The 27,800-nt window shown below is 59.5% G+C and overlaps 3 protein-coding genes across 9 annotated transcripts in view; 2 read left to right on the forward strand and 1 right to left on the reverse strand.

Moving 5' to 3' along the window:
* Nucleotides 1–265: 265 nt before the first annotated feature.
* On the reverse strand, nt 266–23,347 carry PAK4 (p21 (RAC1) activated kinase 4). Of its 7 annotated transcripts, none has more exons than XM_080370795.1 (11): nt 23,213–23,347; nt 22,343–22,407; nt 10,665–12,859; nt 4,712–4,935; nt 2,379–3,074; nt 1,513–1,956; nt 1,279–1,412; nt 1,060–1,186; nt 851–976; nt 622–756; nt 266–532 (listed from the first exon to the last, which is right to left on the reverse strand). In XM_080370795.1, the coding sequence occupies exons 4-11, from the start codon at nt 4,913–4,915 to the stop codon at nt 377–379; spliced, it is 2,022 nt and encodes a 673-aa protein (XP_080226921.1). In that variant the 5' UTR covers nt 4,916–4,935; nt 10,665–12,859; nt 22,343–22,407; nt 23,213–23,347; the 3' UTR covers nt 266–376. The 7 variants fall into 7 exon arrangements, with proteins under 7 accessions (XP_080226921.1, XP_080226922.1, XP_080226925.1 ...); XM_080370796.1 differs by lacking the exon at nt 23,213–23,347 and adding an exon at nt 23,191–23,206; XM_080370799.1 differs by lacking the exon at nt 10,665–12,859 and having other exon boundaries at nt 2,385–3,074.
* A 75-nt stretch (nt 23,348–23,422) lies between these two features.
* Nucleotides 23,423–24,307, forward strand: MRPS12 (mitochondrial ribosomal protein S12). Its single transcript, XM_080370802.1, has 3 exons — nt 23,423–23,520; nt 23,630–23,687; nt 23,764–24,307. Exons 2-3 carry the CDS (start codon nt 23,639–23,641, stop codon nt 24,168–24,170), a joined length of 456 nt encoding a protein of 151 aa, XP_080226928.1. The 5' UTR covers nt 23,423–23,520; nt 23,630–23,638; the 3' UTR covers nt 24,171–24,307.
* Nucleotides 24,308–24,887: 580 nt separating this feature from the next.
* SARS2 (seryl-tRNA synthetase 2, mitochondrial) overlaps nt 24,888–27,800 on the forward strand; it is a gene marked incomplete at both ends in the record, with an annotated part of 3,687 nt that continues 774 nt past the window's right edge. Inside the window, 13 exon segments of the mRNA XM_080370811.1 lie at nt 24,888–25,103; nt 25,645–25,740; nt 25,913–25,942; nt 26,050–26,190; nt 26,280–26,334; nt 26,627–26,690; nt 26,805–26,868; nt 26,870–26,911; nt 27,021–27,068; nt 27,150–27,258; nt 27,360–27,405; nt 27,561–27,648; nt 27,728–27,796. Of these exon segments, the coding sequence (XP_080226937.1) occupies nt 24,888–25,103; nt 25,645–25,740; nt 25,913–25,942; nt 26,050–26,190; nt 26,280–26,334; nt 26,627–26,690; nt 26,805–26,868; nt 26,870–26,911; nt 27,021–27,068; nt 27,150–27,258; nt 27,360–27,405; nt 27,561–27,648; nt 27,728–27,796 (1,068 nt within the window).

Raw genomic sequence — 27,800 nt, forward strand, 5'->3', positions numbered from 1 at the left:
GTGGCCTGACCCCGGGGCTGGATGGGGATAAAAAAAGGGGATTTAAAAGAAAAAAAAAAAAAGGGGGGGGAGATGCCCCAAACGGCTCCCCAGGGCCGGGGCGACACCGGGATAAGCCCCCTCCCCCCTCCCCATCCCCAAATCTCTGCCGGGGGTGGGGCGGTGGGACGGTGTCACCGCGTAGCCCCGTGTCGGGGAAATGGTTAAAACCGAGCCGACCCCCTCCCCGGCCGCTCCCCGGCTCAGTAGTACGAGTATTTTGGGGGGGGGAGAGGGAGGATTTCTACCCCCCCACCCCGCCAGCGCCCCGCCAGTGGTGGCACAGTCACGACCGCAGCAAAGAGGCGCCGGTGAGGACGAGGAGGGCGCCGGCGTCTCACCGCATGCGGTTTTGGCGCATGAGGGGGACGATGCAGGAGGGGGGTCCCGCTTTGCCCAGGAAGGGGTGCTTCAAGAGTTCGTTGGCGGTGGCCCGCTGCACCGGGTCCCGCACCAGCATGCGGTCCAGGAACCCTTTGAGGGAGGGGGAAACCTGCGGGGAGGGAGGGAGGGGGGTGGTCGTCAGTGAAGCCCCCCCCCCCAGGAGGATTCCCATCCCCTGCGCCCCCCCCCCCGCCTTACCTTATGTACGTTTTTAAGCTTGGGGGGGAGATTGTCGCGGATCATTTTCATGGCCTTTAGCGGGGGCTCGTTAAAATAAGGCGGCTCTCCGTCGACCATCTCGATGACCATCACGCCCAAGGACCAGATATCCACCTGTGGGGGGAGGGGACACAGCAAATCCAGGGATTACGGGGGGCTGAGACCACCCCCCCCCCAAAGCCCCCCAAACCACCCCCGCCGCGCTCACCTCGGGGCCGTAGGGCAGGCGGGAGATGAGCTCCGGCGCCATCCAGTAGGGGGTCCCCACCAGCGACTTGCGTCGCGGCACCTCCTTGTTCACTTGGGCGCAAAACCCGAAATCGGAGAGTTTCACCTAAAAAAAAAAAAAAAAACGGCGGAAGGCGGTTGGGGAGAAGGGTCATGGCGGCGTCGCGGGGTCGCTGCCGCGGCGCTTACCCTGCCGTCGTGCGTGAGGAGGATGGAATCGCTCTTGATGTCACGGTGGATGACGCCCTGGGCGTGGAGGACGGAGAGGGCCTTGAGGACGGCCAAGCAAACGGCGGCGATCTGCTCCTCGTTCATCCTACGGGGGGGGGGGGGTGTCAACGGGGGGTGAGAACCGAGCGTGCCGGGGCGGTGGGGAGGGGGCCGCACGCGGGGGGTGCCGGGACGTACCTGGTGTGCGTGACGATGTCGGTGAGGGCGCCGCCTTCGAGGAACTCCATCACCACCCAGAGCTCGTCACCCACCAGGTAGCTGTTGTACATCTCCACCACGTTCTCGTGCTGGTAATCCCGCATGATCACCACCTGGGGGGAAATCGGTGAGCCGGTCGCCCCAAACGGCTTGTGAGACCCCCCTCCCCCCCCCCCCAAATCCGGTTGCCGAGGGGTCCCCGCTCTACCTCACCTCGTTGAAGAGCAGCTCGCGTCGCTGCTGCTTGCGCAGGTCCATCTTCTTCACGGCCACCAGCTTGCCGGTGCTCTTGACGGTGGCGATGCAGACGATGCCGGTGGAGCCCTCGCCGATCTTGATGAAGTTATCCAGGTAGGTGCGGGGATCCCCGGGATCCACCACCATCTGCAGGGCCGCCCGGAATTGCTCGTGGGAGACGCGTTGGGGTTCACGTTGGGGCGAACGGGGTTGTTGAGGTCCCACCGGGGCCGGCGGGGGGCCGGAGGGTGGTTGGCGAGAGAGGTGGGGGTCCGAGGCGTGGGGGGTGAGGCCGGGATGGGGCGGCTCGGGATTTTTGGAGCGCGGTGGGCCGGGGGGGTGGGCTCGGGAAGAGCTGGCGCTGCCGCTCACCGGCCCGTTGGATGCCACCTCCTGCGGTCGTCCCGGTCGGTGCTCTGCCTGCAAGGAGATGGGAGGAGAGGGACGTCAGCCGCCAAAAAAACGCGGCTGGAGCCGGGATTTTTGCCGCTGGCCCCAAAACGCCAAGCACCGAATCCGCAGGACCGGGCGCTGCCGGAGGAAAAGTTTTGCGATAGATCAAGCGGGAAGAGAAGAGACCCCGTGGTGGAGCCGGCGGCCGCTTCGGAGACAAGGATGGGGCCGATGCCGCCAGCACCGGGGAGGAAAGCACGGGGGTCTTCGGCGTGTGCCGGTCCTACTGGCGTTACACCGGGAAAGCCCGTTAGCCGGCGCTTAGGAAGCGGAGGAGAGAGGCTGCTTTTCTAGGAGGCGGAGAGGCAGAGTGAGGAAAAGCTCCCGCGGGGAAGGAGGGAGGTCGCTGCCAAGTGGAATCTGGTCGGAGCGGAGGGGGACACACACACCTTTACCTGCGAACCCGCGCCCCTGCCGGGGTCGGTCTCAGCCCGCGGGTAGGTATTAAAAGGCCGTCCCGTCTGCTGAGCCGTCTTCATCACCCCTTCGGAGACGGGAATGTTGGGAGTCCGGATATTTGGCCCGGAGAGGGGGCGTTTGTCCCGGGGGGATTGCGGGCTGGTCTCGGCGGTGTAAGTGGATTTAGGGCGTTTGTCGGAGGGTTCGGGACGCTCCCGCCGCACCACGCGGTCGGCCGGCTCGCTGTAGTCCCTGTCGGCGGGGGAATCCCGCCAGCCGTCCCGTTCGGCAGGGGTTTTGGGGTACTCGGGAGGGGGCGGGCGGCCACTGGCGGGGGGAGCGGGTTTGGGGCCGGGTTCCTGCCCGCGGGGCTGCTGGTGGTGGTGGTGGTGGTGGTGGTGGGCGCGCTGCTCCTCCCTCTCCCGCGGTTTCTCCTTGCCCTGCTCTAGCTCGCTCCTGGCCCCGTGGCGGCTCTTCTCCTTGCTCCTGCCGGCATCCTCGTGCGGCCGGGCAGCGGCCGGGCCCTCGGAGAGGCCGTTCTCCTGGTAGAGCTGGTCACGGCGGGGCGGGAAGGGGGGGCTGTCCCTGCGCAGAGAATTGGAACGGGACACGGACATGTTCTCAAACTCGTCCAGCAGCCAGGTCAGGGAGCCGTCCTTGGCGGCTTTGCTGCCCCGCACGATGGTCTTTGAGCAGGACGTGGGACGGGAGGCGGACAGGAACACAAAGGACAAACAGAACAGAACAAAACAAAACAAACAAACAAACAAAACAAAAAAAAAAAAGGGAAGAAAATAAAAAAAAAAAATGAAAATGAAATGCCTGGTGGTGACAGGGACACGGCTCACACAGAGGGGACATAGGGAGGGGAGGAAATGGGGGTCTCCAGGGGCCGCTGCCGCTGCCACCTCGGTCCTGTCGAGTGCTGGGAGGTGGCTGAGCCCCATGGAGGAGGATGCTGGAGCGGGGAGGGGGCTGGGCCTTTTCCCCCTCCCCCGGTAGCCCCGGGCCTCACCGGGAGGCTCCTGGGTGCCAGAAGAACAGGGCGCTGCCTCGGGGAGCAGGATCCTCTCCAACCAGGGGGGCCTCGCACCTCGCACACCAAAAGGCCAGTCCTGGGGGGCTCCTGGGGAAGGGTCTGGGGGGCTGCTGGCAGCCTCTCATCCCCTGCCCTGCGCCTGGGGGGGGCCTCTGCCTGCCCCCCCAAATGCTGTTATTGGTGCAGAAACAGCAAGTTTTGCTCCTGGCTGGGGCCAATCCTGCCTCGGAGCGAAGGGGCTAAGCGGAGCAGGGACAAACAAAGCCCGACACCGGCAGGCAGGTCCCAGCCGGGTGGCACAGCCGAGCCGGGCAGCTGCGTGGGGACGTGCCCCATCTTCCAGCGGGATTCGCAGCCTCGTGGATTCCAGCCTCGGAGGGCATGGCCACGCAGGAGGCGGCGAGGGGACAGCGGGAGCGACCCCGTCCCCATCCCCATCCCCGAGGCCTGTTGACTTCCTCCGAAGAGGAGGGATGCCTTCCTCTGCAGCGAGCACCTCCGCACAGGGTGAGCGAGGCCTTCGCTCTTTATATCCCCTCCTCTTCCTCCTCCTCCTGCCCTGGGGAGCGGGTTATTTCCTCGAGAGGCCAGCCCGCGGCTGCACGGGACACGGCGGCTCCCGACCACGAGCCCCCGTGGCTCGGCAAGCACCGAGGGGCCCCCACCGGCTGTCGGTATCTTTTTGGGTCGGTGGAATTGCCCGGCCGGTTTCGCTCGTTCCTCACGGCCGCTGGAGCCGCCCCATTGTCCGGGATAAACCAGCCGAGCCAGCGCAGGAACGCCAGCGCCCGGCACGCCGCGGCCGGTGCCGGGGCTTTTAATTCGGGTGATGGTGGAGGAATGGCAGAGAGCTGGGGGGTGGCACGGGCGGCTGCGGCCGAGGGGAGCAGACAAGCCAGACTTTAAAAAAACGACATAACGGCAGCTTGGGGAAACACAGGCACGGGGAAGGGATGAGATGGGAAGGAACGGACACCATTTCACCGGCGTTTTCCTGCGGGGTGGGGTTTTTCCGGCTGCTGGGAGGATGTGGGAGAGGTTCCCACCCCGTGCTGGGTGGTCCCCGTCCCACGCAGCCCCGCACTTAACGGACAAGGGGCAGGCGATCGGCCGTGGGGATGTCGCTGCCGCCTGCGCCGCTTTGAGACCGAACTTACCTGCTCCGTGGCACCCTGGGGAGAGGGCCCGGAGCCCAAATTATCCCCAGTTTGACTTCCCGGCCCCCAAACCGGTATCACCGGCCCTCTCCGAGAGGGCAGAGGCCGCGTCGGCAGAGCTGCCTACCTTCTGCGAGCCGTGCTGGATGGCGGTGATGCAGACGGGATCCACCAGCGGCTTGGGGCGCTTGGCCGACTCCTCGATGATCCCCTGCCATTGCCGTGGCAGCCCCGTGAATTTCTGCTCTTGCTGGTCGTAGCCCGTGTGGACGCGGTGCTCGAAATTGGAGGGAGCGGAGATCTCGATGCGTTTCTTTTTCTTGCTGAACATGGTGAGGCCGGCTACAAGACCTGGGGGGGGGGGGGGGGGGGGGGGGGGGAGGGGCAAAGAAAAAGGGATCAAAATAAAACCTGGAGGAGGATAGAGCACAGGCGGCCTCAGCACGCTGTAAAATGAACAGCCCCTTCCTTTAGGAACCCACCTGGCTCGCTGGAAAAATAATTACTTGCCACACACAGGCCAAAAAGGAAACACCTCGAGCCACCGCAAGCCCCGCACTTCGCCAGGCTGCTCCACATCCAGGCGGGATTTTACAGCCCACCTGACGCGGCAGCTGCATTTGGGACCTGCGACCCCCTCCCCGTTTTTTCCCGAAGATGCATTTCCAGGTCCCTCCTGCCTTTGTTTTTTTAATGTGAGCGCAAAGCAGGGCAACTGAGGGCGTCTTTCAGGAGATTCCCTCCGTGGTTTTATTTCCAGCTTTCTCCCGAGTGGTTTTCCCCGGGATTTAGGGGGTGGATTCTGCTTTGTCCCACCGCAGCCGCCAGGCTTTCGCCCGTCCCGGACAGGTGCCAATGCCATCGGCAGGGTTTTGGCAGCTCACGCACCCACCGAGGTGGTCACAGATGTCCCTCCGCTTCTCTGGGTGTCTTCCTGACGCTGTAACGCGGAGGTCTTTTTCCCTCCGGGATAATCCCACTTCTTTCTGCTTTGCTTCTCTTCCTCCCCAGCGCCAATTGGCTCACGGGTTGTTTTTCATTCAGAATGGACGTTTCGGGACCTCTGGGCTCGCAGATATTTGGCCGCGTCCCTCCTCCCTTTGATGTAAAGCTCCTAAATTTAAAAACTACCCCACCCCCCCCCAAACCCCAAATCCAACCAACTCCTACAATTAAAAGCTGGATTTTTCTTTAAAAAACCACAAGGCACGATGAGGAAAGCAGCTGGGTAGCAAAAGCAAGTCCAGGCGGTCCAGTGACACCCGGGAAAAGGTCATTTCGGTGACTAACACCGTTCCTGAAGCCTTTTCACCTAAAGGGTGTCATTTGAAACCACATTTAAGCCCGGTTTTAAGGCAGTGTTTTAAGTTACAAGCTGAAGAAACAGGCAAAGGAAAATAAATAAATAAAACTGGCCTGACCCGCAAAAAGCCGGGCACACAGATGCTCAGCCCAAGCGAGAACGACAGACTGTTTACTCAGGCGCTTCAAATACAGGTCGGGGAGCCTAAAATGTAAGTCACGGCAGCTGAAATTAAACTTTGCGGCACGGCTGGCACGTTTTCGGCGTTCGATTTAACCCCAGGTTTGGCCTGCCAAGTGAATACAGTTTCCCCGTCGCAGGCTGCAATGGCAAACCCACCCGATGCCGTCGGTTTCCTTCGCTTATTTATGAGTTTTGTCGATTTACGGCGTGTTTGAGACTATCCCTGAACGTATCCAGAGTCTCCCAGGATGAAGAGCCGAGGCTGCGGAGGAAGCCTGGTGCAGGGTGGACCCCCAAGCTGATTTTCCGTGTAAACACTGGCGGGCAGGCACAATAGAGGCTTGTTTACACCATCCAAAGGCCCGCATCCTACCAAGCTCAGAGGTACACGATTGATCCTGCCCAGCGGGAGCCCGGAACGTTGGCAAAGCTCCCTGAAATCAACAATTTCAGGTTGTTTTTTCTTGAATCGTTTCAATAGTTTCTGCAGCGGAGAAGATGCTGGAAGTTTTGGCTCCTCCCAACCTGGGAGCAGGAGGGGAAAGGAAGAAATTTCTGGGTTGGGGTAGGAAAAAAATAAAATAAAATAAATCAATCGAGGCTTTGGGCGGGTATCACCACATCCAGGGTGAAAGCGAGTGTGGCCTTGCCCTCGTGCGTCATGGCTCGGCCAATATCTGACCGTGGAGAGAAACTATCGGACCCTATTAAACACCAGCGTGAGCCGAGGGAAAAGATTCGCGGCTCAAAATGCTCTTAAAGCAGCTTCACAACCTTAAACTCGGGTATTTTCCCCCATTAAACACACACCGAGCGTCCGCTGGGTTCAGCCCCCGTCCACGTGGGGGGCCCCGGCGCAGCGGCTGGCGATGGAGGAGCGAGGGAGGCAAGCGTCACCCTGCCGGAACGCCCTCGCCGCAGCCTGGAAAGACCGGTAACGCCGGGTATTTCCACTTCGGCGCTCCGGCTACCATCGGCAACGCCAGCACCTGCAGCAGTGCCGAGAGCTGCCAAGTATAGTCCGCCGGCTGTTGCCAAAAGCCAACTGATCTCCGTAACTACCGGCTCGTTCCGGACTCGGATGACAGAGCTGGGTTCACGGTCGCTGTTGGGAATCTGCCATCGTTTGGCGAACCGCGAGGTGCTGCAATTAACAGGGGTCAAACGATGTTTTTCGTGGGACCCCCCCGATGTTCCTCACCCTGCGCACAAACTCCAGGGAGAGAAAGGGACGAAGCTGCGAATTAACCCACCTTAACGTCACCCGAAACCACCAGCAGGTCAGCGCTTTCGCTCCTGAAGCCGCTCAGCCTTGAAAACATCAAAAAAAGCACCCAAAAAAAAAAAAAAAAATCTTTCCAGGGAGGCAGAACGCCAGGGGAACAGCACCGCGAGGACGAGCGCACCAAGCCGCGGTGGCACAAGCCTCTCACCATGTCCAGCTCCAGCCCGACCGCCTTGCCAAAGCCTGTCGGCGGAGGAAAAACCAGTTTTTATTTGTTTGTTAGTAAAATCAGGCGGCTGGGAGGAAGCACACCCCTCCCACACGGGATCGGGGACGTGGAGGCAGCCGGGTAAAACAAACGTGAGGAAGCCTGGCAGTTCAGGTCACTCTTTTGGGTCGGTTTAGTTAACTCCCTCGTTTCTCCGGGTTTGGAGGGAGGGATGCCATCCTGCACTGCCCCCAAAGGAGCTCGCTGGGAGGATTTGGGGGCAGGATGTGATTCCAGCGGGACTTTTAATTCCTGCTTGACCCCACTGGGTGGTTTCACAGCGGCTGGTGCCCGCGGGCCAGAAGCGAGACTTAATTTATAAGGCGGTTGAAGTCATGAGGCTGAATCCTCCAGGAGGTGGGCGACACCCCCCATCCCCACCGAAAGGGACAACGCTGGGACGTGCGAGGACAACACCGAAATCCCGTGGCGGGCGCGGGGGGAGCAGCCGAGCTGGGGCTGCCGTGGGGCGGCTCCGTTTTTCCCCACTTTCGCTGCCTTTGGGTGGCGATTGTGGCCGTTTCCTTCCATTTTAGTCGCCAGAATCTGCTTCCGACAGGCTGCCTGGTGCAAAACTCAACAGCTGCCGAGACAATCCCTTTCTCCGCGCAGGAAATCCCAACTCCAGCGCTCCGGCATCCCGCCACTCCAAGGTGTCGGCCAAAGGCGCTCCCTCCTCTCCAGTTTTCCCAATCATTGAGATTTCCTGATTAAATCCATTAGGGAAGTTTTTTTCTGCCTGGATGCCTGGTCTCCCATCAAAAACCCGAGGGGAATCCTGGATATTTGCAAATCCTTGTTTTACCTGCTCGCCCCGGGGGTGTGACACAGCCGCTTGCTCGCTGGCTGTTTGCAGCACAGCTGAGCCGGGCTTGGGCTGGGTCCAATCCTGAACCGCACCGCGCACGGGCAGAGACGTTAATTAGGGGTAAACGAAGGCGTGAACGTGCAGCGAGCGTGTTTATGGGGTTCCCGAGCCAGGAAAACTTCACCTCGTAGACCCAGGTGGTTTAAAATGTCACCCCAGGGGTGGGTGCTTGCGTTCAGTTCATCCTTTCACCACCACGGCGAGTGTCGTGCCGGCTTCCTGGAGCTTCTAGCACAGGCAGACCGCCGCCGTTTTGGGGAGGAACAGGAGTTTTACACCAGCTGCGTGGCAGGATCGTGCCCAAAAGGAAAAGCCAAGGCTGGCCCCTGCTTTCACCTGCACCGGTCACTCCCAAACGCCACCTTCCTTCACTCGGGATCCTTCCTCGCACGCAAGAGGCTCTGCGGAGAATCGCCATGCAGGCAGAAGTCATGTTTTGGGATGGCAAAGAGTCGTCTCCCGGTTTTGGGAGATAACGGCTCCATTTTGGGGTGTTTCAAAACTGCTGGCTTTGCGTTTTGCTTCAGGGAAGCAGAGCAAAATACACCCGGAGGATCTACGTCAACCCGTGCGCCCGAGCTCGGAGCATCCGAGCGCCTCAGGACACCACCAGCCAAGCTAATCCAAATCTACCCCGGTTTCACCAAAAAAAAAAATTCCTTTTGGGGTTGGCAGCGGGGCAAAGGGGGAGCGCAAAGGGGCAGGGGGCATAGCCGAGGCGGGAGGAGCTCTCGCTGGTGGGCTGGGGCTGCCTGCAGGAGGAGGAAAGGGTTAAAAGCGGGTTAACATCCCCCCCACACCCCCCTTGGCTAGAGACTCCACCAGAGCCACACACATTCCTCAGCCCTGTCCCAGCCCAGGTCAGATTCCCTTTATCTCTGCTTTGTTTAATTCGTCAGCCATTAACTAAGCTTCTAGCAGCCCTGAGTAAACAAAACAGGGCAGAATATTCTCCATCAGCCCCAAAAACCGAGGGCAGGGCTGCTGGGGAGTTTGCTAGCAGCTTTGGAACGAAAAATAAAGGGGGGGGGGGTGGGTAAAAAACCAAAACACGACAAAAAGCGCACGCAGGCAATTTGTTCCTTTGCCTTAAACCCCAAACGGATCGATCTGAACGCTCGTCAGCCGGAGAGCACCCTGCCATCCAACGGCAAATGGATTGAACAGATCCCCGGCGGGATCCAGAAGCAGCATCCCGGTTTGTCCCCGTGCCTAAGGATAAATCTCCGGCGCAGCTGTACGTGGTCTCAGCTCCCTTTGAACGCGTCGGGTGCAGCAAAATCAACATCTGGGTGGGCTGGAGTCGCTCTGCCCGCCCCAGGTCCTGCCAAGGGACTTTCTGCTCCACACAGGCAAAGTTTGCGAGAGACAATTTTAGCCAAGGAAGCTCTGAGCTTGGTTGAATTACATGGTGCTTGAGGAGAAAAAAAAAAAAAAAAAAAAAAAAGAAGATATAAAAATACATCCAGGCGGGGTCTGGAGTCCTGGTTGCTGCCACCGTCGGCTCTGAGGGCTGTGGGACCCCCGAGAGCGAGGGGAACCCCACGGGCACCAGCATTGGCACCCACTGGACCGATTCACGATGACTCTGACACGAGCTCCCCTCCTCAGGCTTGGACAAGAGGGATTTTAGGGGGTCTCACAAGCCCCCAAAGCCTTGGTCCCAGTGTGACAGCTGGCTCCGGGTGACGTTCTCTACTCCCCCCTTGCTTCCAGGAAAGAACAACCTTTTGCTTGCCACCGGCTGGGAAGCGGTAGCCAGCACCCACGCCGTTGCAGGATGCCCACGCCAAAGGGAAAGCCAGGTTTTTTAAAGTCCAAATCCTGCGGTGGCACGACTGCGGGGTTCCGGTCTCCCCTGCTTGCTGGATTTCCAGTCTTCCTCTTTTTCTTCCCATGCAAATGGGCTCCCCCTGCCCCCCTGCAGGGAAAACGAGAGCCCTTCCCCTCCTCCTCACCAGAAATAACTCCGTTTCCCTCCCCCGAAACACCGGCCTCACCTCACAGCACTGCTAACGAACAACAGACCTGCTTCAGCTGGCAAGATGGAGCGATCCCCTGTTGCTCCGGGCGTTTCCGACAGCCGCCCCATCCCACTCGGGCTTGGAAAGGGAATAAACCACCTCCGAAAGCCCCCCGCTCGGTGCTCCCCCCTTCCCAAGACACCCTGGTTGAAACTTACTTAAAATAAAAATCAACAAAAAAAAGCAAGCAGCCAGACTGCATTACTCACCTTCACCATCCTGCTTCCTGCAAGCCAGAGGGGGAGGAAGGAGAGAGATCGCTCCGAGAGGGGTTCAGGGACCGGGGCCCCACGAAAAGCAAGCGTACACGGGTGGTCCCCCCCTGCCGGGGGGTCAAAGGGGGCTGGGGGGCTCGTAGCTCACACGGGAGGCCGGCAGCTCCAGCGCTCCCGACTCCTGACGCTGCGAACTCCCAAGCGCCTCCCCCAGCACCGACCGGCGATGGGCGGACGAACGCGGGACGGGGCCCACGGTGTCCCCGTCCTCACCGGGATGTGGGGAGATCTACGGATCGGGCGATCCGACCATCAACCCCCCCAACACCGGCCGGGGTCTGTGCTCCAGGAGCCATAGCTGGTTCCCGGACCCCCAACAGCTGCTCTCAGCGCTGCGGTGGGGACGCGATTGTTGCCTCTGGAGGACGCAGCCGCCGCGGTGGTGGTGGCGGCACGCAGCTCTCCCCACCGGTGTTCTCTCTCCCTCCCTACCACCGTGCCACTTTCCCAGCATCACATACTTCCCAACCTGCTCTTACTGCCCTCCGGAACCGGTTTTGCAGGCAGACGCTCCTGCTGCTGGCGCTCTGGGCACGCACCGCCATGCCCGGACTTTCCTTCATCCCTCGGGGAGATGGGATGCCAGGGATGGATGGATGGATCGACCCCGGCGTACCCCAAAGTCTGTCTAGGGAGGCAAAGCTGCTGGCCGAGGGGATCCATCCTGCTTGTTTCCCGCAGCAGCGAAGTCAGCAACCGAAAGAACAGCTTCTGACCATTGCCGCGAACCCACTGCGGTAACGAACGCCGGCGCTACGCCCCCCGTGATTTCCCAGGCGCTGTTACCATTTTCCAGGCCTGGGAGCGTTGAACTCTCGCCCACGCTGCCAGGTCGGTAATCCGTCAGGAGAGTGCGGAGGCAGGAAGAACCGGGAGAGGAGACGGCCGCTGCGAGGCTCGGAGGGGTTAAAGACGAAGCAAGAAGGAATAGAGGAGATTTGAGCCGGGAACCAATGAGGCAGCAACATTTGAAACAAAGCAGCCAGTCAAGTGCCCCTCCGGGAGCCTGGGGATCAAGAGACTGGGAAGGAAGGAGAGGGAAAGGGCAGAGAGCGCAGAAAACCTGTTGGCGATCCCAGCAGGAAGAACCGGCACTCCCAGCCCGGCTCGCCCCGGTATTTCCCCGTTGAGGGCAGCAGCCACGCTCCCAACGTGCCCCCCCCTTATCCCCTCGGCGCTTCCAAAGCCTTCTCAAGTACCCGAAAAAGCGCAGCCATGCCCCGGGGTGCGGGTAGAGAGCAGGTGGTGAAGCGTGCCCTTCGGTGGGGACTGCCAGCACCCAAGCCCTCACGGCTAAGACCACCAACCTGTGGGGTTCGTTGGTTTTAAGACCCTTATTAAGATCCGTGACCCCCAACCTGGGTTTTTTTTGCCGGTTTTAAGACCTCTTATTAACATCTGTGACCCCCAAAGCCCGGCCAGGGGATGCTAGGCGCAACCCGGACGCTCGGCAAGAGGAGCTGCTCGCGTAAGGGCAAGGACCCCACCTCTGCTGCCTAAAGCCTCTTCCTCAGTCTTCTGGCTGAATGAGAGCAATGTCATTTCCTAAACGAAGGCAGCACTAATTGGTGGGTCCCATTCCACTCGCCGTGAGGAGAAGCAGCGTCTGAGCCCTCTCTGGCATGGAAAAGCTTGGCTTTGATGTCAGCGTGCTTATTTCGCTCCTCGCTTTTTTCCCCTTCGGTGTTTGCAGAAAGGAAACACCCCCGAATCGGCCCGATGGAATCTCGCCGATGAACTTGGGAGGTCTGCCCGGCATCCATCCCATCGGCGTTTGCCAGGAAGGCACCAAAGCAGGCAGTGAGGGTGAAGGAGTGGAGAGCAACAGGCACCGGTGGGTGGTAAGAGCCAAGCCACCACAGCCGCGCATCTGCCAACTCCACCTGACGTCTCGCAGCTGAGAAAGTCTTTATTTTTATTCAAATACCTTTAACAAGTAGGGAGGGGGTTAAAAAAAAAAACCTTATCGTGGTTTACAACAAGATTGCTCACTTCCTATTTGCACTAATTTTCCTTGTATTTATTCTCTTTCAGAATATTCATGGATCAAAATATCTTCTGCACCACCATCAGGCTGCTAATTGGCGCTTGGAAGCTTTCCTAGAATCACATCAGAAGGATACGGCGTTCTGGGGGGGAAAGTAAAAAAAAAAAAAAAAAAAAAAAAAAGAAGATCATCAGATGAAATCTAATCTCTACTGCCACTTGTTCTTTATTATCATTTTTTTTTTCCTCTTCAATTTCCAACTTCGCGCTGCTTGGCTGGAGAAGACCCCAGAGTGTTTGGAGGAGCGTGTTTCAGCGTGGCGTTCCTAGCATCAACACGACTGAGGGTCCCGACCCGGCATCATGCCGGGGTAGGGGGGGGTCTTGAACCACGTGCTGATGCTCGTGCTGGGGGGATTCGTGAGCCTGGATCCGTTGGCGCTGGAGGCTTTTGGGAACGCGTGGGGGTTGGAGAGAGGAGGTGCTTCGCTTCAAAACCTTAAAAAACAGTCGTGGCCGGAGCAATTTAAACCGGTACCCAGCTCGGTGAAAAGCACCGAATTCATCCCAAGCTCCCCAAGAGCTTGAGGTTACGTTTGAGCGTTGCCCGATTCCTTGTTTTGGGAAGGAGAACCGGAGCCGCGCTGTCTCTGTCAGCGTGAGAGGCAAGACGCGTTTCTCCCTCTGGAAAATTATTTCTCCTGTGTCAGGAGGAACAAGCACATCTTCAAAAAGCCGCTGCGACTACAAAAATTCACCAGCTGCTCCCTTCAGCTGCCGAGCACGCCAACAGCCCCCAGCAGCAATTTTCGAGCCTTGTGCAACGCGCTAATTAATTCGTAGAAAGATAAAAGCACATCAAAGCTGACGTTCTAAACCCCAAACCTTTCAGAACTTGAACAAAACTCGCGAGAGCACACAGCTTCCTCATCCTTGCCTTGCAGATGATCCTGATGTTTCCGGACCCCGCAGCTCGGTAGTCCCTTCCCACCGCGTCAGCACATTGTGGCATCACCTCGGAACAAAACTATCTCCAAAATTAACTCTGCTTGCACCTTGACCCTAGAAGATTGAAGCAGGCTTTGCTCGCATGCCAGTTTTAAAATATTAGCAAAAAAGCAGTGCATCAAGTTGTTTTTTTTTTTAGCCTCAACAATATAAAACCTGATATTTTATATCAAACTCCATCCTCACGGCTTGTGCGGTACCGCCTCAGCCCCACTCTTGCCTTTTATTTAGCGATCAACTTCCCAGGTGGCTTCATACCGATATCGCTCCAGCCTTTGCTCTCCCATTTCTCTTCAAAACCCCTGACGGATGGCTCGATATTTGCGCCGCGAGGATTTCCTACCTGCTGATAAATCACCTTGTACCAGAAGCGCTGCCCGCAGCTCTGCTGGAAACCCGGGATTTTCTTGGGTGCTCACATGCTCCCGGGATGGAAAGTCTGGAAGGATGAAGCGTCCTCCTCCAAGCTGAGGGTGTCGATGTCTGCTTGGTGGAGCCGACGGGAGCGTTCAGGCTTTTGCTGGGGTTTGTTTAACCTGCCAGGGAGGGCGGGTTGAACTGGCCTGGCTGGCTTTGCACAAGCCAGGAGGGAACTGGCCTGCGCTGGGAGCGGCACCCTTCAAAGAGGAGAAGTGTCGGCCATCCAGCCCTGCGCCAGGCCGCTGGAAGAGGATGAGGGCCGAAAACAGGGCTGGAGAGCACGGTGATACCTGGGGAGGGATTAAATGCCGCTGAAAACCTGCTTTCTATCCCCTGGAGTGGAAGAGGAATCCTGGAATTCAAAGCATCTGAAGTACTTAGTTACCCCCGCAAGGTTTCAGAGGCAATGAGCCTCCCCAAGCACGGCCTCAAAAGCTTGATGAAAAGGGATTAATTTTCTTTAATCTTCTTGTCCCCCCAAAAAAACTTCCAGCCTGCAGGATGCGGTGGCAGAGAGAACCAGTACATCAAAGCTCCGCTCGGCCGCTGGCGCTCGGTCTCTGCAACGGGACTTCAGCTCGGCACGGAGCAGCTCCCAATGCTCAACCCACTGCCAGGACGAGCCATTTGCTGCCAAAACGGAGCTGGGGGGCAGCGAGCCGTGGTGCGGGGACACCCCAGTGCCATCCCAGATGGCTCTGACCCTATGGGGTAACACGGGTGGAAAAGCAAAGACGTGGCAGCCAGCGAGGCCGTGGCTACGTGACCCCCGGCGCGCGGAGTTCAGCAGCATCCCACAATGAGACATCGCTGCTCCCGGAAAATGCTTGTGCAGAAGTTTCAGGTGCAGGAGCCTGCGGACCTCGACAAGCCGGGGCTTGCTGGGAGGGAAGGCGAGCGCCTGCCCAGCTCCCTCCGAATCCACCTGCAAGACCGGGCAGAGAGAGGTTAAACCTTCACCCCGTCGCCCACCGGGGAGGGAAACAATCACAGGAGCTTGTTTCGTTGGGGTTGTTTGGAAGGAATAAATCAGTTTGGATTCAGCAGAGCCGGCGAGCGACCACCTGACACTGCCCCGCCACTGGCAGTGATCGCTCGCCTGCGTGGGCACGGCTCTCTGTAAACACCTCGCCATCCCAAATCGGGGAACCCCCTGCTAGAAGACAGAGGGGAGCTTTCCACAGGTTATTTGACACCTGGTTAAATCTGATTTATTTTATAGCACTACCATTGCCTTAATACTGCAGGATTCCGCCGCCAACAGCCGTTAAGAGGAATCGTTCTGGCAAAGGCCAGCTATCAGCGGAGCGAGGGTTAAGCCAGAAAAATCCAAATATTGTTTCAGAGCCGCACAAACATGAAGCCTCCCTGTTTCCATCGGCATTTGATGCTCCACGGAGCAGCAGCAAAGCAACGCCGGGTCCAAAACCAGCAGGCATGAAAACCAGCCTAGCGAGGCATTTTCTTTGTGGCAGAAAGCTGAGGCTCAGAGGGAAAAAAACAACAAATAAAATAATTTTTGCCTTTTTTCTTCCCACTCCGCTACGGCTCGAGTCCTTAACGCCAAAGGCAGGTTCCTGGGAGACTGTTCCCAGCTTTTTTCCTGTGATGGGGAGAGTGTCACCTCCGGGAGCTTTGGTTTCCTCTTCAGTAGGGCAGGATAATACCAGCTTGTCCAAGCGGAAGACGTTGACAAGAAGCTCAGAAGTCCTCAGAGAAGAGGTGCTAGAGAACAGCAGCCGGCGGCGGCAAAGCTTCAGGAAAGGATTCACGTCAGCCGCGCTGCCGCGCTCCAAAAAAACAGCGCGAGAGGAAGAAACAACAACAAAAGTGATGGGATTTTCCCCAAACTATTGGAATATTTTGTAGGGGAAGAAAGGGGCCAGAAACAGCTGGTTGGGTCCTTCTCCACAGACACAATTTGTGCCTCGAAGCATGAGCTCCAATTACCCTTATCTTGGTTTCCAGAGACCCAGGCAGAAGCACCACGGATCCAATTTCTCCTTTTAAAGTGAAATTAGCTGCACGTGCTGCTGCGGTGATGGTGAAATCTCAGGGTGCTTCGGGAAATTGCTCCCTGAAATCAGCTCCAGATCCAAAAATCGATCCTCTGGCTCTTTGCTTTGCCCATAATCCTTTGATGCAGCGTAGAAGCGACAAGGTGCCGATGCCTGACTGCTGCGGGAAGGGCAAGAGGATCGCGCCCCAGGGCAGCGGCGGATAATTAATGCAGAAATTAAATAAGGAGTCAGCCAGGAGGGACGCGCGGAGCTTGTTTCTGAGAAGAGATGAGCCCCCAGAGAGCAGTGGAGGCCCGGGGGAGCGATCCGAGCAGCTTTCAGCCGCTGGGGGTTTGAATTTGGACATAACATTCGTGTGTGGACCCAAAGCGTCTCCAGATGGACGCGCCAGAGGGGTGGGAGAACTGGAAATGCCTGAGTTCCATCTACGAAGAGCTACAAGGTGCCATCCCACCCCCAAACCCCCGCGGACCTCCACCTGCGCCAGCCAAGAGCAGTGACAAGGGCCTGGAGCCAAGATTGAAATCCACGCTCGGGTACGTCCGTCGGTTTTAATTAGCGAAGAGCCCCAGCAGCTCGGCCCCAGGAAGCCGCGCACGGCCACATTCCCGGTGAACGTGCAGCTCTCAGAGCAGCATCGTGCAATCCTGGAGCAAAACTCAGCTTGAGAGATCCAAAACTAAGGAAAATTCATCCTCCTACGGAACTGGAAACACAGAGCACGAGCACTTTTTGTTGCAAGGATGTCAAAAAACCCCAAATGGCACGCTGGTTTGGGGAGATCTGCTCTGGAACCAGAAGTAGAGTTTTAACAACTGGTGTGGAAAACTCTCAGAAAGATGGGCCGCTGGGGACAGGGGATCAGCAACAACCACTGGCCCCGCTCAAACCCTGGGATGTGATTTCAAGAGGAAATTCTGAAGGGATTTAAAAGAGAAGCGACTCTCCCAGTTTATATCTGACATCTCCTCCCACCTATCCCAGCCATGACAAACAGGTTCCTCCGCACGGAGAAGATCCCTTTGGTCAAGGGTGAGGAGAGGAGCTCTACCTGCAGCCAATATCTTTATTCCAACCGCTGAACGAAACGTTGAGCCACCGGGGAGGTAGACACCCCCCCCCCCCCCCAAGGTTCCCCCATTTATTTAATTCAGATGCTCCGGCTTTTCAGCAACAGATTAAAAAAATAAAATGAATGAGAAAAGTCAGTAGAGGCTCAACCTCAGGCTCATGATGAGACCACCGCCTGCTCGGTGGCTCCTCCACGGAAACCAGGAGCAGCTGTGTATCCCACAGTGACACCGGCACCCTGAAATGCAGGGGGGGGATCCCCCACACCCCCAACTCCTGCTGAGGGGCTGGTGCGTGGCGGGTTTGAGGCCGCGCCAGAGCGGGATTGCTAAGACTGGGGGTTGGTTTTTTGGGGGGATTGGGTTTTTTTTTTTTCAGTCTTATTATTATTTATCGACACCAGATAACCCCAGTGGCAGCAAAAGGTCGGGAATCCGCATTGGGAAGAGCTCCACGGGGATGTCCCCCGACCTGGGAGCAGATCTCCACGGGGATGGAAAGCTTCACATGATAAAAAAGCACCGATCAAGCCAAAGTCCCTTCCCATTTACGCACAACCAGCCTCGCTGTCCCAGCAGCCTTGGAGAGAAATTACTTGTAATGATGATTTTAATGCAACCTGGCAGTGGATTTTACTTCTAAACACAATTTGGGCTGAAAGATCCTTCCCCAGCAAGAAAGATGTGGGGCGGGCAGCCTCCTCTTTGCGCTCCAAGGGCAGAGGGGTCCCCGCACAACCCTCAACAGCTCTGCCAGAGTCACAGCTCTCCCGTGCTGAGCGGGGACCACCAGCCAAAATACACTGAGCTCCTAAAAAAGGCTGCATCCCCCTCGCCCGACTGCGAGGGAACTCGTCACGTCAGGTGCAGAGAGCAGGAGGTGACACAGGGATGCTCTGCGGCCGGCCCCAGGCTCCCCCAGCCTTCGCCTGTGCTCTTCCTCCACCGATCCAACACCGCGGATATTCCTGGTGGGGAAGGTGATGGAAAAGCCGGGGCAGGGGACTCCTCGGTGGGGTTAAGACAGTGATCTGGCCTCTTAGAGTACCAGCAGGACACCAAAGGTGGGGTTGCCACGTGACCACGCCGCTCTTCATTAGTGAAAGACCGTTAGGGAGCTCCGAAAGGCGCGACAGGCCAGGGGCGCAGGAGGAGCCGTACCCGAGCGCTTGTTAAATCCACCTCCTGCCGCAGCAGGAGCCTGCTCACAAAAGAAAGAGTTGGCATCATCACCTCGGAGGCAGTTAGCGAGGCAAGAACATTTTAATCATGAAGTATTTGTTGCAGGGAATTAAAAAAACCCAGGAAATAAGAGACACAGTTGCAAACCCCAGGGCCTCCCCTTCAGCGCTAACGAGGCGGAGATGCTTCAGACCCCTCGCATTCCTCCGTGCCCAGTGCAGGCGGACACCAGCCGACACCTTTGGGCACAATTCTCCGATGCCACAGGACCCAAACGTGCTCCACGGAGTGCGAGTTTCTGGCTGGGCTCAGCTTTTTTTGTTGCCACACAAGCCAGAAGCTACGGGGTCAGGGGAGCGAGGCACGCGAGGAATGTGAACCGGGACTGACACGGCCATCTCCAGCTCCCCCCGCCCCCCCCCCGGCCCATTAATTACACGCCCTCTTAACGAGCTGGGAGGCTCCGGCACAGCAGGGCGATGAAACATCGGTGTCAGGAGGAGATTTCAAGATGTATTTCAAGAGCAATCGACGCTCAGCTCCCGCTCCGGCTGCCACGGAAAAAATAAAACCTCTGAGCAGGTACCGCGCCGGCCAATGCTCCCCGCTTCGTTGGGTCAAGAGATTTTTAACGATCCAATTTGATGCCACCTGCCCAGACAGAGCATGTAGGAAGGTGAAACCACGAGTTTATGTCATCAGACACAACTCGTTAGCGTCCACAGTGGTGCCGGGGTTAACGAAGCTGCGCTCCCTTCATGGGAGGCAGAACAACCCTGAACCCCTTCCCTGACAGCCCTGCCAGAGTGGGAACAAGCAGCCAAGAAGTCAATTTATATTTCAGCGAGCGATTACCATTTGGTGCTAATTAAAGCACAAGCTGATTAGTTGAGTAAAACCTTTAATTAGCCCCTTACATCATTTAGAGAAATTATAGCTTATTCGCACCGTGTAAGTGCGCGACACGGGGGAAGGAAGAGCACAGCGAGCACGGTTCAACCGAATTACACTTCCATTACATCCAACTTTATTAGGGAAAATAATTGTTACTTAAAACATCCTCTGCCCGCAACGCGAGTGCTCGGAAAACTGCACGAGAAACTTGCGCCCCGCACCATTTATTCGGTGAGAAGGACCTTTGAAGGGTTCGGTTTAAAGCTGCAGAGGAAGAGCGCACCAAGGGCTGAAGAGTTAATAAAAATTATCCAACTGCCAATTAATCGAAAGCTACAAAACCCAGCAAATCCTGCAGGAAAGGTGAGCTGCGCCTGTGCTGTGCAAAGCCGCCTTCAATAACGCTGCGCCTACCTCAATGTGCGAGGCAGACGGAAAATATTCCTCCCTTCCTCCTCTAAGCTCAGGAGAAATTGCGTTTTATTAACTAAAACCACCGCAGCTGTAATTAGGCTGCAGGGAAACCACAAGAACACCCCTGGGATTTCTCCCCGAGCCAGGCGGGATTTTGGGAGGGAACGCATCCCTCCGAGCGCCGAGGACACGGCTCCAAAGTGACCGATCTCACCAGGGAGACAAAGCTCGCTGCAGAGCCGCAACCCACAGGCACGTCGGCCCCACTCCGCGCTTTCTGGACGCTTGTTTCGGTTGGGGAAAGGACATCGAACCTGGCAGCAGGGTCAGGAAATCCCTCCGGAGTCAGGGAGATAAAAGCTGCTCTCTTCCGCGCACGGCAGCCTGTCGGACCCCCACGGCGGTAGGAAAACACCCCGTTGACGTTCGGTTTCTTCTTCTAAATCGGCCACAAAGGCTCTACGCAAGCCACGATGTAAAATGACACGCCCGCCCCCTCTGCCAAACTCCCACAAATTCCTAAATTATTCATCGGAAAAGCGGAACGCGGAGGATCTGAGCCTGTGAGGCAAAGAGCGCGTTGGCAGGCATGCTCCACAGACATGCTCCGGGGCTGCCGCATCCCTTCCAGATCCGATCTCCTCCGGCACCACCTTCCCCTCCTCGCCCCTCCGACAGCTCCCGAGCGCGCGGCGTCCACGTTTGGGGCTCCGCTGCTTCGCTCCGCTCTCACCCCCTGATGAGGCGGACAGCAATTAGCGAGACGACAGCAATGAAATCTCCAGCTCCTACATGAAGCTGGAGGCGCAAACCCACGGCTCGCAGAGTCAACCGACGAGTCACCCGACGTGGCAACAAAGCGCGTTGAGCGGTTCGGAGCAAATTTTTAAGATTTTTTTTTTTTTTATAGCGACAGCTTCCTTCTGACAGATTTGATAGGTGCTGGTAAAATAAATGCCACCTCCACAAACGCAAATAAAAGACAATCAGTATCTGGAAAGCACCTGGGAACAACACGGGAGGGGGAGCGGAGAAGTTTCCACTCAGTGGAGGTGAAAGGTAACTTGAGCCATCGTTATGTTGCAGGCACCTTCCCGGGAAGCTTCTGCTGCTATTTCCACGCCCAAATACATTCCAATTAATTACCTTTGTTTGGGAATCTCAGGGTGATGACCCCTCAGCAGAGCCAGGAGCTTTCTGAGGGTGGTTTCAGTGGCAGGAAGGCAGCTCTATGCACCAGCCATGGATCCCTGCAGCCTCGCGTTTCACCCTCACCAGGTGCCACCTCTTGCAGCCCTACTCCAACGTGGCATTTAACTGCCATTCCTGGGAAAACCTCCCTCAACCTGCGCCGTGGACAATCCCTATGTCTAACAGCGTTATTTCTTAACCAAAACTAAAGCAACTCGCCTTAAAAGGCTGCCAGGATTAGTTAATGTTTGTACTGGCAGCCAGCAGCTCGTTCTTTGGCCACCGTTCAAATACTGGGGCTTTATTTAAAAACCTTTTTGTTGTTGGTTGGTGTTTTTTTTTTTAAACGCTTCGGTTTTGTTTCCACCGCTCTCCTCAGGCTGCCTGTGTCTCCCCTGCCGCTGCGCTCCGCAGCTGGGTATTCTCAATAAATCCAATTTGCAGTTATTTACAAGCCTACTGCGCAGGGCGTTGTCAGAGTCCCTCCGCAGCCCTGCGGCCCACCTGCTTAATTATTGCACAACTCAGTAAATTCCCGGGAAAACGCAACTAAAAACTAATCCTGAAACTTCTCGTGTCGCCCTTCGACAAAAAGGAGCATCACCGGTGACAGGAACACGTGGAAAACGACGCGTGCGGCGCTTACTTCGGCTAAGCGGAGATGTGGGCGCAAGGAAAAGGAATTACACAAATTCAAAATTTCTCGGCCCAAAAACCTGCGCTGGGCACGTGCTGCCTGCCTGGCAATTCTCCCCCTGCCCAGGCAGAGTTTCAGCCGCTGTGGCACCACTGCCCCAAGTTTTACGGCAATGGCAGCACCACAGAGGAGTTCGAACCACAGCTTCTACCCTCCCAACGTGCCATAATTGGAGCAAAACCCCATTTCTGAGGGGTTTAGCACAAAACAGGGGAGTTATGGCAGCCCTGGGGGATGCCAGCTCCTGCCTGACAGCACCCAGCCCAAAACAGCGAGACGCTGGAAAAAAAAAAAAAATCTACCCCAGGACTCTGTGGCTCAACCAACTGTTAACTTGCCTTGCTACTGGGGAGAGAAGCGCCCTGTGAACACCAACGGGCGTACAAAACCCCACAGAACCCAGATAAAAGACACCAGAAAACCCTCAATTCCTGCACATTTTCCCTTCCGTTCCGCAACCAGCTCAGCGCGTCAATAGGGCCAACCTAATCTCCGCACCCTGGAGAGCCATGACGGCTTTTCTGTGAGAACCTAACGGTGACAGCGACCACGCTTCGCCTGATCCTCCCCCCCCCCAGCGTGTGGGGAAGGGCATCGGCCACGCTGTGGCATGGAAAGACCCTTCTCCGATACCGGATTGCGAGACACCGCGTGTGGAATAAGAGCTTCTGAAGAGTCCTGCGAAGGAAGGACTTCTCCAGGCAAATGGGTTTTGTCTCCATTTCCTACCTGTGAGGAAGGGAAAACTCTTTTTCAACTCAGCGAAGCATGCCGGGATCCTCCGGTGAAAGACGCTGCACCAGAACCAGAAGAAGAGATTTCTGTCAGGTTCCCTGACAAGACAGCCCGGTGCCCTGGCCGCCATCCCCCGTAACCCACAATTTTGACTATTTTTAGGCCAGGGAGGGTTGGGGAGGAAGGCTGAGCCCTATCCCAACTTGACCCTCAGCCTCCTCACCCACTGCTGCTCCCGCCTCGCCCGGAATTCCAGGGCTCTGCTCCACGCCCTCCCTGCCCTGCCTGTGCTCGCTGCTGGGCCTCCCGCTGCTCTCCCCGAGGGTCCAGGCAGGCCCAACAGCCCCCTCCCCAGTTTCACCCCTTCCTCTGGGACCCCACTGTCCCTCCACTCACCGGCCCCGCTCCTCAGCGGCCCCCCCAAACCCCAGCTCCACGCTCCCCCAGCCCACCAACACCCCCATACCCCACAGCCTTTAGCCCAGGGCTCCCCCAGCCTCGCCCCCCGCAGGGACTCCCACCGCCCCCTTCCTCCGGGACCCCCAGTCCTTCATACCACCCGGCCCACAGAGCCCTCCTTTCCCTCAAGGACCCCCCAAACCGCCATCTCATCAGCACCCTCCCTCCCCACAGCCCTCATCCCCGCCACTTCAGCCCTCCCCGTCTCTTTTCTCCCTCAGCTTCTCCCCCTCCCCCCTTTCCCCTCACCCCCTCCCAGGCACCTCCATTCCCTCCCAGGCCTCACCTCAGGGACTCAAAGCCCCTTTCCCCTGGTCCCCCCCGCGCCCCCTCCAGCCTCCCCTTCCCCCTCCGGCTCCTCCACACCCCCCTGAAGCACCCACCTTCCCCTCGGCCCCCGCTCACCCCTCACGACAGCCCCGGTGCTGCCACTCCCCCTCCTCCAGCTCACTCGGCCGCCGCCATGTTGCGATCGAGCCGCATCCGGGCACTCGCCCTGCCCGCGTTCCCACGGCAACAGGCTACGCCCCTGGGGGCGTGGCCTCGCACGGCGCTTGCCCCGCCGCCTACCTATAGAAGGCGTCCAGGGCAAGTTTAAAGAGGAGCTTGACCAATCACACTGCGGAGAGCGGCAGATTGACGTGAGCTCTGCCCAATCCGCGGGAAGGCGGGAAGAAGGGGCTGGCAGGGCGCTAACATGGCGGCGCTGTGAGGTGGGTGAGGCGGCCGGTCACCGGCTGCCTGCCTCTCGCTGGTCTCCGGTGCGGGGATGCGGCCGCTGCCCTCCCGACAGCGCTAACCGGCTGTTTTCCCCACCTCTAGGCCCGGGCGATGCCGCTCCGCGCTCTGCTGAAGGCCGCGGCCTCGCTGCGCGGCTGCGGTGCGTATCCTCCCCGCTCCCCGTCCTGCCCGCTGCCCCTCGGGCCGCTCACCCCTCTCTGTCTCCTCCTTCGCAGCTACCGGGGCTCTCCCGCCCGCTTCCCTGCTCGGGAAGCAGCCAGTACCCCTGTACCCCCAGCAGGCTGCCGCCATGGCCACCTTGAACCAGATGCACCGACAAGGCCGCCCCAAACCCCCTCCTCCCAAGCTGGGAGCCACCTTCGGCCGCCCTCAGATTAAAGGAGTGGTAATTAAGAATTTGATCCGCAAACCTAAGAAACCCAATTCGGCTAACCGTAAATGCGCCCGGGTACGGCTGAGCAACGGGAAGGAGGTGGTGGCCTTCATCCCCGGCGAGGGCCACAATCTGCAGGAGCACCACGTCGTGCTGGTCCAGGGCGGCCGCACTCAGGACTTGCCGGGGGTGAAGCTCACCATCATTCGTGGCAAGTATGACTGCGCCCACGTCCAGAAGAAGAAATAAGGAGAGTGGGATGAGGACACGGAACCCTCTGTGCCCATGGAGATGCTGTGTGTGGGTCTCCCCTCATACCTGCCCACCTTGGGGTGGAGCAGGGACGTGTTGTTATTTCGCAGCGGCCATTAAAGGTTGATGCTGTGTGGGGTGTGTTGCAGAGTGGTGTGGAGGGTACTGGGAAGAGTGGGGAGGGGGTCTGAGAGTACTGGGAAGGGGGCTGCGGCAGTAGTGGGGATGCTAAGGGTGGCCTAGAGGCACTGGGAAGTGTCTGGGGGGAATGCTGAGGGGGCTGGAGGCACTGGGAAGGGGCTGGGGGGTGTCTGGGGATGCTGGGGGGGGGGCGTGTGTGGTGTCTTGAGGCACTTGGAAGTTGCCTGGGTGGGTACTGGGGACACTGTGAAGGGGCCTAGGGAGATCCGGGGGGTATTGGGGAATGTGCCTGGGGTAGCACTAGAAACACTGGGGGATCTGAGGGCTCGGGGGGTGAGGTGGGGTTCTGGGGACGCTGGGGGGGGCTGAGGGCTCTGGGAAGGGGCCTGGGGAGGCACTGGGGAGGGAAACGGGGGTACGGGAGACACTAATGGGGCCTGCGGGGGCGCTGGGGACACTAGGAGGCCGCAGGGGAAGTCAGGTGCCGGGAGGAGGCGTGGCCTTCATCTGACCCCGCCCCTTCCGGCAACTGCCCCGCCCCTTCCGGCCCGGCGCCGCGCTGTGGCGGGCAAGATGGCGGCGCGCAGAGCAGTAGGGGCGGCGGTTCGGGGCTGGCGGAGGGCGGCGAGCGGGGGCGCCGGGGCGGGGGGAGGGGCGGCGCGGAGCCGACTGTACGAGCACGTGCGCGAGGGGCGGAGCGCGCGGCCGCAGCTGGACGTGGCGGCGCTGAACGAGCGGGAGGTGGAGCGGAGGCGCGGAGCCCTGCGGGGGAGCGACCTCGGCGGCATCGTGAGCAGGGGAGGAGGCCCCGGGAGGGCGGGTCATGCGGGGAGGGGCGGGGTCAGAGCCTGGGGGGCGGGGTCTAGTTGGAAAGGGGGCGGGTAAATCTGGGGAGAGGGCGTGTCTGGGAGGGGAGGGCCTGGGCGGGCAGAGCGTCGGGGGGAAGGAGCCTCTGCGGGGGTGGGGCCTGGCCGGAGAGGGGGCGGGTCAATCTGATGAGGGGCGGGGCCTGGGGGCTGTGGGAGGCCTGTCTGGGAGGGGAGGGGGTTGGGAGAGGGTGGTCTGGCTGGGGGCGGGTTTATCTGGGAGGGGCGGGGTAGCAGGTGGGGGTCACCTGTGTGGGTGGGGTCCTTGAGGGGGCGGGGCTTGTCTCGGGGGGGGGATCTGGGAGGGGTGTAGGGGTGGGGTTTGGGGGGGGAGTTTTCACAGGGAGCATGTCCTTAGTTTGGGGGGCGGGGTCTAACTTTTTGGGGTGTGGCCTCAGGTGGGTTGGGTCTGAGGGCGTGTCCCCGGCCCCTCACCCCCCCCCCCCCCTCCCCTTTCCCCCCAGGTTCGGAGCTGGGCGCGGCTGGGGGAGGTGCGGGCCAGCATCGCCCGCCTGCAGGCTGAGAAGGACCAGGTGGCCCAGGGTGTGCGCGCCCTCCTGGTGAGACACCCCCCCCCTTTTCCCTCGCCAAAGCCTTCCTCACCTCGAGACCCCCTTCTTCCTCATCCTGGGGACCACCCTTTTTCCCCCCAAAGCCTTCCCTGCCCCGGGACCCCCCTCTTCCTCCCTCACCAGACCCCCCCACCCATCCATCCCCCCTCTCCTCCTGCAGGCAGCCCACGACAAGGAGACAGCGGAGGCGGTAGGGACCTTGGGGAGGGGGATCTCCTCCCCCAGGCAGGGGTATTCTGGCACGGGGATGGGGGGGTGTGCCCCCCATGCTCCCCCCCACACCCCCTCCTCCCCCAGCTCCCCGCCTACCTGTCGCTGCGGGCCCAAGGCCGCCAGATCCGGCTGGAGCTGCAGCAGCTGCTGGCTGAGGAGGCCGCCCTGGACGAGCAATTCTACATCCAAGCCCTGCAGCTCCCCAACCGCACCCACCCTGAGGCGGTGAGGGGGGGGATGGGGGGCACAGCAGCGAGGGGGGGAGGGGCTCGGTGCCCCCCACCCACCCCCTGATCCCCCCCCTTTTCCCCCAGCCCGTTGGGGATGAGAGCCAGGCTCGTGTGGTGGAGGTGGTGGGAGAGAAGCCAGGTATGGGGGCAGGTGGGTCAGGGGGGGCTTGAGGTGAGGGGAGGAGGAGGAGGGTGCGTCCAAGTGATGAGGGTTAATGGGGGGAGTGAGGAGGAGGGTGGTCTGGGGGTGAGGAGGGTCCTCGGGGCAACGAAGGGGCTGGAGGGCCGGGGGGGGGAAGAGGGGAGTCCAGGGGTGACGAAGGTGCTGCAGGGGAGAAAGAGGAGGGTCCCTGGGGCGAGGAAGGCTCTGGGGGGGAGAAAGAGAGGGGTCCCCGGGGCGAGGAAGGCTCCCACCCCTCCCTCCCCCGCAGTCTTTACCTTCAAGCCCAAGGGACACCTGGAGCTGGGTGAGAGCCTGGACATCATCCGCCAGCGGTGGGGTGAGCACCCATGGGTGGGGGGGGGGGCTGGGTGGGTGCCACACGCGTGTCACACACGTGTGTCCCCCCCCCATGACACACGTGTCCGTCCCCCCTCCTCGTGATGCAGGCGCCTGTCGCATGTCTCGGGCCATCGCTCCTACTACCTGTGCGGGGCCGGGGCGCTGCTGCAGGCACGCGCTCGTGCGCTTCGCCATGACCAAGCTGCTCTCCAAGGTATTGGGGGGGGGGTGTCCGGGGGTTCCCCTCCCCCCCCATGACCCCCCCTTTTTCCTCCCAGGGTTTCTCCCCCTCCCCCCCATGACCCCCCCCCTTTTTCCTCCAGGGTTTCCTACCCATGACAGTTCCCGACCTGCTGCGAGGCGCCGTTTTTGTGAGTGCTGCCCCCCCTCCCGCCGTCCCTATACCCCCACCCCCACCCCAGTGACCCCCCCCCCCCCCCCTTTCCCACCAGGAAGGCTGCGGGATGCAGCCCAACGCCACCCCCTCCCCCATCTACACCATCGACCCCTCGCGCTTTGAGGATCTCTGCCTGGCTGGGACCTCCGAGGTGGGGATTGCAGGTGAGGAAAAATGGGATTTGGGGGTTGGGGGCTCCAGAAGCCCCATTTTCCCCTCCCCCCCCCCCCCCAAAGCCCATCCCTCCTTTGTCGTCTCCCCCCAGGGTACTTCATGGACCATGCTGTGCGGCTGGAGGACCTGCCCCTCAGGTATGGGGTCCTCAGGGTGCCCCCCACCCTGTTACCTGCTTGGGGGTGGGGGAGGGATGACCCCCTTGAGGGGCATTGTGGAATCCGGGGCAGGGGGAGGGGTCCTGGAATTGAGGGGGGGGGGGCGGGGGTCCTCACATCCCCCACCCCGGCAGGATTGTCTGCTCCAGCACCTGCTACCGGGCTGAAACTGACACAGGACGGGAACCGTGGGGGCTCTACCGTGTCCACCAGTTCACCAAGGTACTGGGAGAACTGGGGGGGGGGGGGGAGGGGGGCCACATCGCCCCCCCCCCTGCCATGTGTGCCCCCCCTCCCCCAGGTGGAAATGTTCGGGGTGACGGCGGCAGAGAGCGGGGCCGAGAGCGAAGCGCTGCTGGCCGAGTTCGTGGCTC

Source organism: Falco punctatus (assembly GCF_963210335.1).
Source record: "Falco punctatus genome assembly, chromosome: 22".
NCBI lineage: Eukaryota > Metazoa > Chordata > Aves > Falconiformes > Falconidae > Falco > Falco punctatus.